The 14,488-nt window shown below is 46.6% G+C and overlaps 1 protein-coding gene across 2 annotated transcripts in view; it reads left to right on the top strand.

Moving 5' to 3' along the window:
* The first annotated feature begins 360 nt into the window (after positions 1–360).
* The window catches only part of WWC3 (WWC family member 3), a 106,939-nt gene continuing 92,811 nt past the window's right edge, over positions 361–14,488 (top strand). For both annotated transcript variants that reach the window (XM_075539695.1, XM_075539696.1), the window contains exon 1: positions 361–644. In XM_075539695.1, the coding sequence (XP_075395810.1) occupies positions 376–644 (269 nt within the window). In that variant the 5' untranslated portion in view covers positions 361–375. The remainder of the gene's footprint in view (positions 645–14,488) is intronic.

Raw genomic sequence — 14,488 nt, forward strand, 5'->3', positions numbered from 1 at the left:
GCCCCGCCCCCGCCGCGCTAAGAAGGGAAGATGGCCGGGCGCGCCGCAGGCTTGAAGGGGCCGCAGGCAGCGGTAGTGGCAGCGGCAGCGGCAGCAGCAGCGGCAGCAGTGGCAGCAGCAGCAGCAGCTCCGGGGCTGTGACTCTTGCGGCGGCGGCAGCAGCGGCGGCGACAGCGACTAGGCGGCCCGACGCGGACAGAGCGGCGGGCGCGCAAGCAGGCGGGCAGCGGGCGCCCGTGCGCGGCGCCGGGCAGAGGATGCTCCGGGCGCGGCGGGCGGCTCCCCGCGGCCGCCCCCGCGCCCCGGACACCCGGCCTTAGGCTGGCTGAAGAGGCGGCGGGCGCGGGGCGGCCGGGTGGCGGGGCGCGCGCCGTCATGCCGTGGCTAAGCGGCGGGCGGCGGCGGCGGCGGGGCCAGCGGCCCCGGGAGGTCACCCGGGAAGCGCCCTCGCGCGAGGCGCCGCCAGCCGCGTCCCCAGTCGCCGCGCCGCCCGCTCCCCCTGCGCCCCAGCCGCCGCCGCGGGGCCGGGACAGCGCGGAGCTGCCGCTGCCGGCTGGCTGGGAGGAGGCGCGCGACTATGACGGCCGTGTCTTCTACATTGACCACAACACGCGCCAGACGTCTTGGATCGACCCCCGCGACCGGTAAGGACCCACCACACTGGGAGCCAGGGCGCGATCGGGCTAGCAGCCTCTCCCGGATCCGAACCTGCCGGGTGGCCCCTAGAGTCCGGGCGACGATCGGGCGTCCCTCTCGGCCCCGGGACCCTCCAGGGTGGGGGCACTCCATATCCTGGGCCCAGGTCGAGGACCCCAGGAAGCACCCCATCTCTGGGGTCCCGGATCTCGAGCCCCCGGCTTATGGAACCGCGGTCTCCTCCCTCTGACTCTGTTCCCTCACGTCACCCGCTGTCCGGCGCCGGGGAGCTGGGCGCCTGGAATTTCCTCCGCTGGGCTGACGGATGGCTAGCTTTTCCTCTTTCCGCGGGACCTCGCCCATCCCTGGCCCGGGCTTCTGCGGCCCGGCGCCCCAGGACCGGCTGGGTAGGCGACCCTGGCTCCGTCATGGCGAGCTGAGCTGTCACCTGGGAAGCACAGGAGTCGCGCCCCTCATGGGGCGGGGGTGGGTGGGGGTGGGTGGGTGGTGGTGGTTGTTCTGCGGGCTCAGCCTTTTCCATCCAAATCTTGATGCCAGACAAGGCGCTTCAGGGATTCCCACCCATTTTGAGTTGGGAGAGCCAGTTCTCAAGCTGTGCTGAGTTGCTTTTTAGCTCCTAAAAATCAAGAGAGTTAACGTGCCGTTTGAAATACCCCGGTGGACGGCGGCCAGCATGGGAGATGATTAGACCCAGATGGTTTGGGAAGAAATGAAAAACAAAAGTGGTCTTTCAGGTCCCCTTTTGTGGCAGATATGCGCAGGGCACAAAGTTGCCTGATTATTCATATAAATAAATAATCACAGAAACACAACTAGATTTCGGTTAATCAAGTTCACTTAAGGTAGTTTCCTCTTTCCCTGTTTTCTTAATTGTCCATTGGTTTCAGGGGTTCGCCTGCATCCTTGGTGGAATTGGGAATTGTGGGGAACCCTAGTGTTTCCACTGGTCATCTGATATCTTGTCCTCTCTAGAGTAACTTCTCGTCACCGGGGCCTGAGTGCCAAAGAGGAAACACTGCTGGCTTTCCAGTGATTTCCAGATTTCTGAAAGGGCCCAGTGTGATGACATGGTGCCTGCTTCCTCCTGCCCACGCATGGCACTGGCGTTTTAAAATAAACGTTTGAGGAGGGAAGCTGCTGTATTATTGTTTGAAGAGGTTAATTTTTTTTTGGTGTGTGTGTGGGGGGGGGGGGCTCACGGAAAAACCTAACGAAATCCTGGTTTCCTGTGCTCTCTGGGAACATGGCTGAGCTCTGGACTTGGAATCTGGTCTAGATCCTAGGACCTTATTATGGGTTACAAGGATGCTTAGGGGAAAGTTATTTTGAAAATCAGGTGAGATCATATTATAATTTTATCCAAAAGCTAGGCCCACAGCTGTTTGATCAAGCCTGGGATAGGTCTGGAGTTGGTAAAACGCTCACCATCAGGGGCCCTTCACCCTATCTGTCGGTAACAAACCCAAACAACTGGAAAATGACCCAATTAAAAAGACCATTTTGCTTAGAAAAGGCTAAAGCTCACTTTATGAGGGTAATATAAAACAGTTGTGGTCCTAGTGGGGTGGCGATGCCTACTGAAAAATAGAAATGACAGCATTCCTATTTCATGGTTCAACCCGCCACCTAGGTGAACAATAGATACTGGAGACGGCCAGCATACAGAAAGGTCCCTCCTTCCCCTGTAGTTCCTGCACGTTTCCTCTGTTCCCCTCTCCCCAAATCCACATGCCTGATGGAACCACGTTTCTACTTCACCCGTTGCAGCCATGTCTCTTGGGTTACAGGTTTTCAAAATTCCCATTTCTAATGCTAAATGTGTCGGTCGAGTGGACAAGAGTGAACATTTTTACATTTTTTGGTAAAGTAAAAACATGTGTATACTTTCAGAGACACTGTTTTTATACCGAGGGAAAATGCGGCAGGGGACGGCTTGAACTTCAGCTCCCAGAATACCTTGCCCGAAATATGTATGGAATGTTCAACAAGCCACAAACATTTAAGTGGAGTTGGTTGAAGGCTGTAATAGTCGTCTCTGCAGCTCCACTTTCACAACAGAAAATAGCCAATTTTTATGGGTGACCAGTTAGTCTTTAAAGTTGTTATTAATTTTTATTACACAGGCAGAGCTGGGCTCCAAGCACGTTTTCTCTCATGTGCATCAGATACTCTGAGAACCCTTTTTGAGTCCTGTTGGCTTCTCACGACCAGGAGCTGGTGATCAAGAAATGAACTGATGGACTCCGGAAACAATTGCCCTGAGATAATCTTTAAACCTTAAGCCAAAAAGATCCCCTGAAGTCTCCTTAAAACCAAATGCAGGTTTAGTTTAACTAGGAAGGAATGTCTGCCTTGAGCTTTGTGCTCTTCTTAGGTCTATCTCTAAGCGGTCAATTTGACAACAGCAACTCTACAGATTAGATAGGAAGCTTAGGGAGGGGTGGGGTCGGGGTGGGGGCGGTGAGGCTATGTTAATAGGGGAGAAACAACCCAGAAAAAGAGGGTGAGGATGGGTTCCCAGCAGGAAGAATGTCCTCAAGGACACTGAATTCCTTGGATTCGTGTTTGTGGAGCTGTGTATGATTTTCAACAGAAAGAACAAAATACACTTAAAAAACAGGAATGAACTGGTGGGAAAGAAAACAAATAGCTAATAACTTTTCTGAAGTCATTGTGGAGGAATAAAATGAATTCAGTAGGTTAGGTGAGTATTGTGGCATAGAACGATCATTCCCTGCGTGAGTTAACAAAAACTATTATTCCATAAAATCAGCTGCTGTGAGCAGAGTTAGGGAAGGCCAAGGATTGTAAACAAAATCTCTTGGAAGTTTTATAGTGATTCCATTTAATGTTACATTTAACATTTGCTGTTGCCAGCTCAGGGAGGGCTGGTGATTTATCACCAGAAACGGGTTTCTTCTTCAGGTTGTACCAAAGAGAATGCAAGCCTCAGGGGTCCATCCCTTACAGCTCTGGCTAAAATCTCAGTGTGGGAGCATGGGAAACACTCATGTTGATTACAAAATGGAGGATCCATAGGTTGAAGCCCACTATTTCTTGAAACCAGTACTGTGCCTAGCAGTTTCCTCGTTGGTTTACTGAGCATTAGACCCACCCACATTGTTAGAGAATATAATGAGCATCGATCATTTCCACAGGGCCCAGTTTCTATGTAGCAGCTGTCATTCTTTGTACCCTGCAAATCCTCACTCAGGGTTCATTCATCACCTTATAGAACTAACTGTACTCACAAGTATTTCCCACTTGGGTGGAAATTTGGGGAGAAACCTTTTTGCTCTCTTGGGAAGATTTTGCTGAATAACTGCTTCCTGCCAAGTGGTTTTGATATTACTCTTCTGCAGATTTGCTGAGAGGTGGAAACTTATATTTGGGAGGCGATCACATCAGAGACCAAAGTAGAGTGTACCTAATCATGCAGCCTGCAGAGAACTACGCTTATATCATGGTGCACAAGCCAGGTACTACCTGGAGGAATCTGTGGTACTTTAAGTCCTTGAACAATTGCTGTAGGGAGGAAAACAGTCCACGCATGGCTCTGGAATCTGCCAGGTTGGAGCAGCACGTAACAGGGCCAGATGACATCATCACTACGTTCTGGGAAACTTTATTTAGTATTAATTTATAGGAGGTTTTTTATATCTCACAGAATCTGTTTCTGGATTACATAAACTGCCTTGGCTGGGGCTTTCTGATAAACGAAAAACAAAGAAGTAGTGTCCTATGAACAGGGGGGAGGAGGGGCCATCTTGTCATCAAGGTCATATGTGGCAAACCCCTAGAAGAATCTTCTTTTCCATTTAGATTGTCAACAAGCACCACTTGGTCTAATTTCATTCTTTCTCTGTGTTTCCTTTTTTTTTTTTTAAGAAAAGTGGATGGAAAAGTCATTTAGCTCCAAAAATAGTTCCTGGATGTTTAGAAACCTCTAAGCCCCTCCCCTCCCCCTTTTCACTTGGATGGTGGAAGGGAAATAATGTGTATTACCTTCTCTGGTTAAATCACATGTTCAAGGTCATCTGGGGAGCCTCTGCTGGACTTCCTGACCTTTGACTCAGGTCTTTTTTGTTTTTACTTTCAATGTTGACTGCCTTTCTAAAACAAACAAACAAACCAAATCAAGAAAATTAAGATAAACGTGGAAGGTAAAGTCTACTGACTTCAATTATCTCTAATAAAGTGAAAATATTACATAGACTCGTGGCCTCCTATGCATTGGGGCAATATATGGAGACCACGAAGTAACCATTTGTGTGGGAGATGGGTCACAAACATAAAAAGGCAGACAATAATAGTTGCGAGGCACCTATGATTCACTCAATTCTTCAGGGGGTGATTGCTTTGGAGAAAAGTGTGGGTGGCTCACTTGAGACTGCAGTGGTCTCCATTGTGGCCCAGTGAGGGTTCCTTGTGCTTTTTGAGTATTGTGGAGGGAAGGGGGCAAGTGCCTGGAGATGGAGAAGAAAATCAGAAAAGTACAGGGATGAGGACATGTTGGGCGGGTTGGGAACATATCAGGGAATCAATCAGTGTGATGTACCCAGAGTTGTCTTTTAAGAGCCAAGACTTTGGCCAGACTGGTAAGAGACTCCTGTAAGCTTTGGAGTTAGAGGACCTAGCATCATTTTATTCAAACTTGTTTGGCATTTGAGGGCCACATCCAAGGGACTTGATTGAGGCTCCACTCAGTAGGTAGAAGGGCAGGTCCGTCCATGAGCTGAGATCTTCTGATCCCCAATCCAGTGACCTTTCAGGCAAGTTGTTCAACTGCTTAGTCACCGTGCATTTATAAACATCTGATCTCTTTCCATTCATTCTATAACTGGTTATTTGTTACACAACTTGTAGGTTTTACGTACTCTTTCAGGTTTGGGGGCTCCGGGGTTGACAAAACCAGACAGATCCCTGCCTCAGTAAGGCTGATATGTGTGCTCTTGGAAGCCCTCTTCCCTGATGCCTTGTCATGCCAATCCCACCCACTGGATTCTCCTTCTTGGGACCCCATGCTTTGGGGAATCATTGCTCTTGTCAGCAGTCATTGAGATGACCCCAATGCCTACAGGCCCCATGGGTGCTCAGAGTAGAGCTGCCCCGTAGGGTTTTCAAGGCAGATGTCCAGGCCTGTCTCCCGAGGCGCCTCTGGGTAGGTTTGAAGGCCAGCCTTTGGGCTAATAGTTGAGTGCATAACCCATTGCGCCACCCAAGGACTCCTGTGGTGTCAGCAGGTATTATTATCTAGGTCAGGTGTCCTCAAACTACGGCCCGCGGGCCACATGCGGTCCCCCGAGGACATTTATCTAGCCCGCCAGGTGTTTCCCCCCCCCCTTTTTTTTACTTCAAAATAAGATGTGTGCAGTGTGCATAGGAATTTGTTCATAGTTTTTTGTTTAAACTATAGTCCAGCCCTCCAACGGATCCGAGGGACAGTGACCTGGCCCCCTGTTTTAAAAGTTTGAGGACCCCTGAGTGTGAAACTGTCATGGAAAGCCCTCAGCAATTACAGAGTATAGGCAGATGAAACTGACTGATGCACTTTATGGGGCTCAGGCAGCTGTGTTTTCTCCACTCGTCTGAAGATGCCAATGAGCAGGACCCATTTTGTGTCAAAGTTCCCAGAAACGTGACCTAGGTGCTGGTACTTTTGCTACGTTGAAGGTAGAAATCTTAACATGGTAACCATTCTTTCATTTCTCTCTGCACTTGGGGCAACAACTGTCATTTGTCTCCCCCCCCCCACGCCCCTTAGTTGACCCTGCTTTTGTCCTGCAAACCAGCTGGACAGACCTGTGGTAGGATTCTAGCAGTCATGTAGCTAGCTGTGCATACTTGGACAAGTGTTATAACCTCTCTTGGATTCGTTTTTCTCACATCTCCACTGGGAACAATGACGCTTCAATGAAGTAGAGGAGGCGGTGTTCAGGGCCTGTATTCGGAGTGTCATCGGCACCAGGCAAAATGTGGCTTTTTAGAATTTCTTTATTATTAGAAACAGTGCAGTTGAGTGTGGTTGCAAGCTACTAGTCAAATAGAGAGAGTGGGAAAGCCCAGTGGACTGACGATCCACGGTCATATATATGCAAGTGTAGAATTAGGCACACTTGCCCATGAAGTGTCATTTGTGTGTGTGTGTGTGTGTGTGTGTGTGTGTGTGTAATCAGCTAGGAGAGCAGTATTTCCCAGGTCTAGATGCATAAACTTCCTTAAGAAGCCCTGATGGGACAATGATTAAACTGCTAACCAAAAGATTTGTAGTTTGAAGCCACCCAGGTGCTCCATGGGAGAAAGATCACAGCTGAGAAAACACTATCGATGGGCCAGTCCACATGGAGTTGCTATGAACTGCAATTGACTCAATGGGACCCCAAAACAAGGTGCACATGTTGGATGACTGTATTACCCCACTTGAGGGGTGATAACAGAATTGTATGTGAATGGATATATTGTATGGTGTAAGATGCGGCTAAATAAATAAATAAGGGTTCCTGGGGGTTGTGGTTAGAGAGGGAGGGGATAAAGGGAGCTGATTTCAAGGAGTTCAAGACAAAGAAAATGTTGTGAAACTAATTGTAGCAATTGTACAACTCTGCCTGAATGTTATGGTTATCTGTCAGAGCGCCCAATAAAATGATTTAAAACAAAAAGAACAAACTTAAAAAAAATACGTACAAAACTAGGAACAATAGCTACCTGTCTTGGGATGGTGGGGATAGGAACAGATAAGGACATAGTCCTGGAGAGATTTTTCACTTTGTAGCTTTATTTTTAATCCCTTTTGCTTTTTAAAAATACATGTACTAGGAAATAAATAACAAAGCGTTTCCCAGCTTAAACATTGTTAAGTGGTTTCATGACGTTAGTGATGTTCACCATGCTGTGCTCCCAACACCACATTTATTTCCAAAAGTTTTCCATCACCTCAAACTCAATTCTTTCTTGTCTTTTTTTTTTCTTTCTTGTCTTTTGAACCAAGTGTGTCTGATTAACTCTTCAAAGAATGAAATGGCGGGGGAGGAAAAGCATTAAATCAGAGGATAGAGTTGTAGGTATGATTTTAAGAACCTCCCTTTCCTTTGCTCCTGCCTCTTCTCTCCTCCTGTCTCTCTCCTCCCCCACCATTCTTTACATGGAGATTTATATGGCAAGTTTATATTCGCTTAACTTGAGTCCAGTACATCAGGATCTCAATTACATTCCTGTTGATCATAATGATCTAACTCAATAAAATGTAACAATGTTGATATTAGGTGGATATTTTCAGCTCTGTAAATTTTGGAATTCGACATTGTTCCAAATAGCTATTTTATTGCATCCACAAAACAAAACCCTAAACCTCTTGCAATCCGGTTGATCCTGACCCACCGCAGCCCTGTAAGACAGCGCAGAAACCCATAGGGTTTCCGAAGGGATGCAGATTGTCGTATCTTTCTGCCAAGAGGTGGGTTCAAACCTTTTCTGCTGTAGTCAAGCTGTGCCACCAGGACTTCTTGTTTGATTGCGGGCTGCCTGTGAATTGCTTATCCCATTAAAAAAAATATCCCTTGCTCTTTTTTCCTGGGTCTCCGTTAATATTTGAGAAGTGTCAGCTATGTCAGGCTAGATAGGCACTCTTAGCTGGCTTGTGTGAACCCCATGAGGGTTTGGCATAGGAGAGTTTAGAGCTGCTTGGCCCAGGGTGACTGGCAGACCTCACCGTGAAGGTCAGGGGTGAGGCCAGGGCCACATCCATCTGGTCTGCTGGACTCAGATCTCCAGGGACATCACCTGGCATTTGGAGACCAACACGTGGATGCCTTTGGTTGTACTTCAGTCCCCCCCTCCCCCCACCTCGTTCTCCTTGCTTCTGTCCTGAAGTGTTTTCTGGTTTTCTTTGCCTTTCATGAAAGCTGACTTCCAAGTGAAAATGACTGTGCTTAAAGAAGCGGGGGGGGGGGGTACAGTGCTAAGTTTTGGAACCTTCTGATACAAGTCATCTCATTGTTGGGGTCCAATCACATACTACATGTGTGACAGGCCAATAGACTGGCCAAAACCAATTGTTCAAAAGAACAAGATGGCTACCGTTGCTGATGGTTTTGAGCAAAAATTTTAAGAAGGATCTTGATCCAAAGGAGGAAGAATGCGGAACAGAATTTCAACATCTCAATGGAATCCCAACTTTCCGGAGTTATGGAGGCTGCCTGAACCTCTGCTCGGGGCAGAGCAGATTGCTCTGAGATAATCTTTAAACTTTAAACCCGAACTATCTCCCAAAGTCTTCCTTGAACCCCCAAACAGTTTATCTTGATAAGGAAAGTATGTTTGCCTTTAGCAGTGTGATGTTTTAAAAAATTCTCTATGTGAGATCAAATTGACAACAGCAAGGAGAAACTTTGGGGGCGGTAAGTAAGTTAATGGTGATGGAACTATTTGAGATGGCAAGAAACACTTGAAGAATGCAGTCATTCTCAGCAAGGTATCCAAGTCGAAGTTTCTAAGATGGTGTAAGCTTGTGCATAGTTTCACGTACATATACACACGCAATGTAAGACGTCCTATGACCCAAAAGCTCACTGATTAAGTTGTCTCTTTGCATTCCAATGAAGTTCTTTATGCAGAAAGCCAGGGAAATGCCTATAATTAGAAAGATTGTCTTTTAAAAAATACACAGTTTAAAAGCTAAGGATTAGTGGCACAGGCACGGTTAACTCCTGGGAAAATTGGAAAGTAGGAAGTCCCCCCTCTTTTGTGCTTCCAGGTAAGTGAGGCCCCTGTGCTTTATGAACTTTTGGCTCACACAGGCCAGGTCAGAGGGTCGTGTGCATGCACAGATGTACGTGCTCTGAATACACAGGAAGAAATCAGAGCTGCCCTCTCCACCCGCTGCCTCTTTCACAGACCTGTAAGCACAGAAGAGATGCCGTGGGACCAGTGTCTCAGGCAGAGCCACTTATTAGCCTGGTTCCCTTCATCAGAAACAAAACAGACAGTGAAACTCCAAAGCAGCAGACTGGCCTAGTCAACATGACACACAAAAGGAAACCCATATGATTCTGCGCATACATCATTCTGGAAAGAATAAATTATAGGGAAGGAGGATAGATGAAGTAGTTGCCAGGAGTTCGGAACAGGGGCAAGGGTGGGTGTGGCCTGAATGAGGCCTGTGGCGTTGGAACAGTTCTTTCTTTTGATTGTCGTGGTGGTTATTGAAGCTACATGTGTGAAAAATATAGAACTCTCTGTGTGTGCATGCACACACACAAGTGTGTGTACCACAGGCCGACTCAGAATTAACTTGGTGGTGTGCATCACTGTTTCTATGCCAGTGTGCTGTAATTATTATGCGAGATGGGATGGGTGGGGAGGGCAGGTGAATGGTACCAGAGATCCCCAGTACATGTCTTTGTAACTTTCTGTGAATCTATAATAATTTCAAAAATCAAAAGGGAGAATAAAGCTATTTGCAATGAATGCAAACTTAAACCTTCTCCTCTTTAACTCATCCCTGAACTATATCTGACAAAGATAGTGACTTTCATCTGGGAAAACCAGCCAAATGTTCTGCCAGAGAGTCAATTCCAACTCATAGCGACCATATTGGGCAGATCAGAACTGTCCCTGTGTAATTCTCACTAAAGGAGCCCAAAGGCCCATCTTTCTCCCTCAGAGCAGCTGGTGGGTTCAAACTGCTGACTTTGCTCCCTTTTCAGCTAGGAAGAGGGAATGGAGTTTTGCCTCCCTATTTCTCCCAAGGGACATTTGGTGATGTCTGGAGACATACGGGGTTGTCATGGATGTTCTGGGGACATTTTGGGTTGTTAACTCACAAACCAGTTGAATTGGGGCTTGGGGGACAAGGATGCTGCCTAACATCCTATAATCCTGTAGTGCACAAGCCAGCCCTGATACAGAGAATGGCCCCACACCAAATATCAGCCACCGCTTCTCTCAGCCAGTCATCAAGCCTGAAATTGGCCGAGGCTGGAGCAGAATGCCCAGGCCTGTCCAATAGTGAGCTGTGAGGAGAGATCTGAGACAAGTGTGGCCCCTTCCCCCCAAAGATGTACCTACCTCTGATTGATATACTGTCTCCTTGTTAACTTGGAGCTGGGCAGCCATGTCACTGCTGTAGAAACCACAAGGGATGTGGCTGAGAATTTGACTGTGGCAGAGAAGAAAGAAAGGCCCTGTGTCGGGCCCAGTGAGTGGACAGATAAATTCGGGTTCTGGAGCTGGCTGCCTGCAGCACTTTTCCTTCGGTGAAACACCACCACCTTTAGTGGAGACCCTGGGTGCTACCAATGGTTAACATACTTAGCTACCAGCCGGAGGACTAGAGTTTCACGTCTACTCAGTGTGCCTTGGAAGAAAGGCCTGGCTTCTACTCACTACTCACCACCCCACAAAACAACAACCACAGCAGCTACAGAAACCCAGCCATTGAACTCCCTATGGAGCACAGTTCTCCTTTGACTCCCATGGGGTTGCCAGGAACTGGAGTCAACTTGATGGCCTCTGGATTGTCCTTTAAAATCCAGTTCAATGTGGGCTTTCTGCTACTTGTAGCCAGCAAAGGCATCCCAATTTGCACTTATTTCATCCCATGTTGCCTTGTTGTTTCTACCGCTGGCATTGCGATTGGAGAGGAAAACTTCCGTTGAGTGGCTATGCCATTGTTTGGGAAATAATCCCTTATTTGGGGACATTTCTATTTTGCCTGTGGACATTTACGATCATAAATGCTTACAATGCTGCTTCTGGGTAATTATTTTCTTTAGATGGTTTTTTTCGCCCTTGTCTTAGGAGCTATTTGTAGGCATGATGTGTTCGTTCATATGGATAAACTTTTACTTTGAAATGATTTTAGAGTTACAGAAAAACTGCAAAAATAGAACATTTTCTGATATATTATTGGTCTTTGAATTTCTTTGGGTTTCTTTTCCTTCCTTCTTTTTATTGTGTGTGTTTATTTCACTAATGTCCTTTTTCTGATCCAGTGGCTTTGAGAGTTATTAAATTGCTATGGTTTTTTTGGGTCCAACTTAATATTTGTAAGTTTCCCCTACAGTTTTATTTTGGGTGTATTGATCTATATTTGTTACATTTGACAAATGTGGTTTAGTTTGAGTTGAACACACTTTGGAATTATGAATCCTAGGAACATAAGATGCAAGATGGGAATTCTAGATTCAGAAAAATGCACAAGCTCATGGAAACTTGCTTTTGCTGTTTGGGGGTGTCTAGACCTCTTGGAGCCCATTTATGCAGAATACTGGGGTCTTGGTTTGAAATGAGCAGAAACCCTAGAGATGCCGGCCCTGCATGCTGTAAGCAGAGTCAGATCACTACCTCAGGCACATCATGTTGTAACTACTGAACACCGATCTATGGAAAACATTCCATGCTTCCTCTAACTCTTCTCCAGCCTCATACCAACCAACCCAGCATTAGATTGTGGCCTATAGTCACATGACACAATCGGTCCTCATGTACTGGGTACGTTTCACATTCAAAGTGAAGTGAAGCTGGTTTCCATTACAGAACATTTTGATCAAAGATGGTATGGAAGAGAATGTGGAACAGAATGTTAAATTTTAATGGAATCCAGACTTTCAGGAGCCTGTGAGGCTGGATGAATCCCTAACTGAGATACTTTTTAAACTTTAAATGTAATTACCACCTAGTAATCATTACTAGCTGGTGGTGCTATTGGGTAAGCATTCAACTGCTAACTGCAAGGTTAGTGATTGAGAACCATCAGCTGTTCCAGGGGAGGAAGTTGAAGCTGTCCGCTCCTGTACAAATGGACAGCCTTGGAAACCCTGCATAAGGTTGCTATGAGTCGGAATCAACTCCATCACAGTGAGTTTGGCATTGGCTTTGGAATCATCACTAGATTCCCAATAGAGTGGGTTCTCCCTAAGGCAACTAACTTTTCATTTGGAGGAACATATCTTTTAGAATGATGCACTAGAATTATGATTTGTTGTAGTCAAGTCGAACCTACTACCTCTTTAGGGAGCAGTATCAGAGTAAAGTGAATTTTGTGGAGAAAGGCAACTTCTTTTCTGCCATCCATTTTTAGAAGAACCTTTGAAGATTACATCATTTGCCTTTTGTTTCTTCTTGAGATGTATTAAAATGTAACATTTCCTTAATAATTAGGTTCATAAGGGTAGACACTGGGTTTTGTGTTTTCTGAAATGTACTGCTCACCACAGGGACTGCCCAAGCATGGTTAGTACTGATTTGAGGCATGGACAGGCTCTGATGATTTGCTGTGTGATCCTCAGGAATATTATTTGGACTCAGTTTCCTTGTCCATAAAATGAGGGCAAAGTCTGGTTTCCAGGTTATTTTGAAGGTTCAAGAAGACTATAGAAAGCACAAGTGTCTAGTGTATCTTAGACACCCAACTTTTGATCCCGTCATAGTAACTAGTCATGCAATTTGTGATTCTTCAGCATCTTCTGCCCCTCAAAATGCTCACCCTCCACTTGACCGCTTCTTCTGAATTGCCTTCTTAGTTTGCTCGCAGTTGCAGAGACAGCCCACCAGTGTGGAGACAAGGGCTGAAACACCACAGTTATGATTTTTTCCCTTCTCTGCATAGAGCTGTTCTGTGCACTCTTTGTTTTGTGGCTGGAGAAGTGAAGTCGCTGGGACTGGAGTATTACTAAAGAGAGAGAACAGATTAGAGCTAAGGCCATCAAACTGTGTCTGTAAAGGGCCAGCTGGTAATATATCTTTCGCTTGGTAGGTCTCCATCACAACTACTCAACTCTGCTCATGTCTTACAGAAGCAGCTGTAGACAATACCTAAGCAAACGGATGCGGCTGTTCACCAATAAGACTTTACAGAAATACGTGGTAGAGTGCATTTTACCCATGGAGTGCAGTTAATCAGCCCACAATCTTTCATGCTTCTATGTGTCCCATGCTAACATGACCCAAGCTTTCATGTCTTGAACTTTCATTTTATTAGCTTGGATGGAAATCTGAAAGTAATCCAAGTATGTACAGAATGATTGATTTCCAGTGGATGGCATTGGACTCTGGAACTTAGCATTTAGAGCACTCAGTGATGCTGAACCAAACCAAAGCCATTGCCATCGGATTGATGCAACTTGGAGGACAGAGTAGAACTGGCTCCCAGAGGATTTCCGAGGCTGTAATAGTTGCAGAAGCAGCTGCCACATATTTCTCCTGCAGAGTGGGCTGGTGGCTTTGAACTGCTGCCCTTTCATTTAGCTATCCAGTGCTTTAACCACTGTGCCAACACGGTGCCTTTCAGCGATGCTAGAGACTTTAAAACTCATAGCTGATGATGGGAACTTGTTCCATAATGAGTAGAGAGTTGTTGGACAAAGTGAGGTTAAAAGTTTATTCCAACTAAAGATCTATAGTTGAATCTTCTCAGCTACCTTCTGAAGTTACTGCAGGACAACTTTCACATTTACATGTGCAGTTGAATGCACTTTGGGGATCAAACTTTGTGTCCAAATTGTGGTGCTGCTTGGGTCTTGGAAGGAGTGTGGGGTGGTTCCAGGGAAGCTCCCAGAGGGCAGAGCTCAGGGAGGAGGGGGCGGTATGCCATCCTGACACGTGCACACACTTCTTGCCTTGGGGGTGGGGAAGGGGCGCTCACTCTCCAGTGGTGGGAGGTAGGAAAGAGGGATGGCAGAAAGGCCACAGCATAGCCTATGTAGTTCACTTTCATGAAGATTTACAGACTTGGAACCCCCGTGGGGAAATTTTACTCTGTCCTGTAGGGGCTTCCTGGTTCGGAATGGACTCAACTGCAGTCAGATAGTGAGTTGGGTTGACCCAGTATTTC

The sequence above is a fragment of the Tenrec ecaudatus genome, chromosome X (genome assembly GCF_050624435.1).
Source record: "Tenrec ecaudatus isolate mTenEca1 chromosome X, mTenEca1.hap1, whole genome shotgun sequence".
Taxonomy (NCBI): Eukaryota; Metazoa; Chordata; class Mammalia; order Afrosoricida; family Tenrecidae; genus Tenrec; species Tenrec ecaudatus.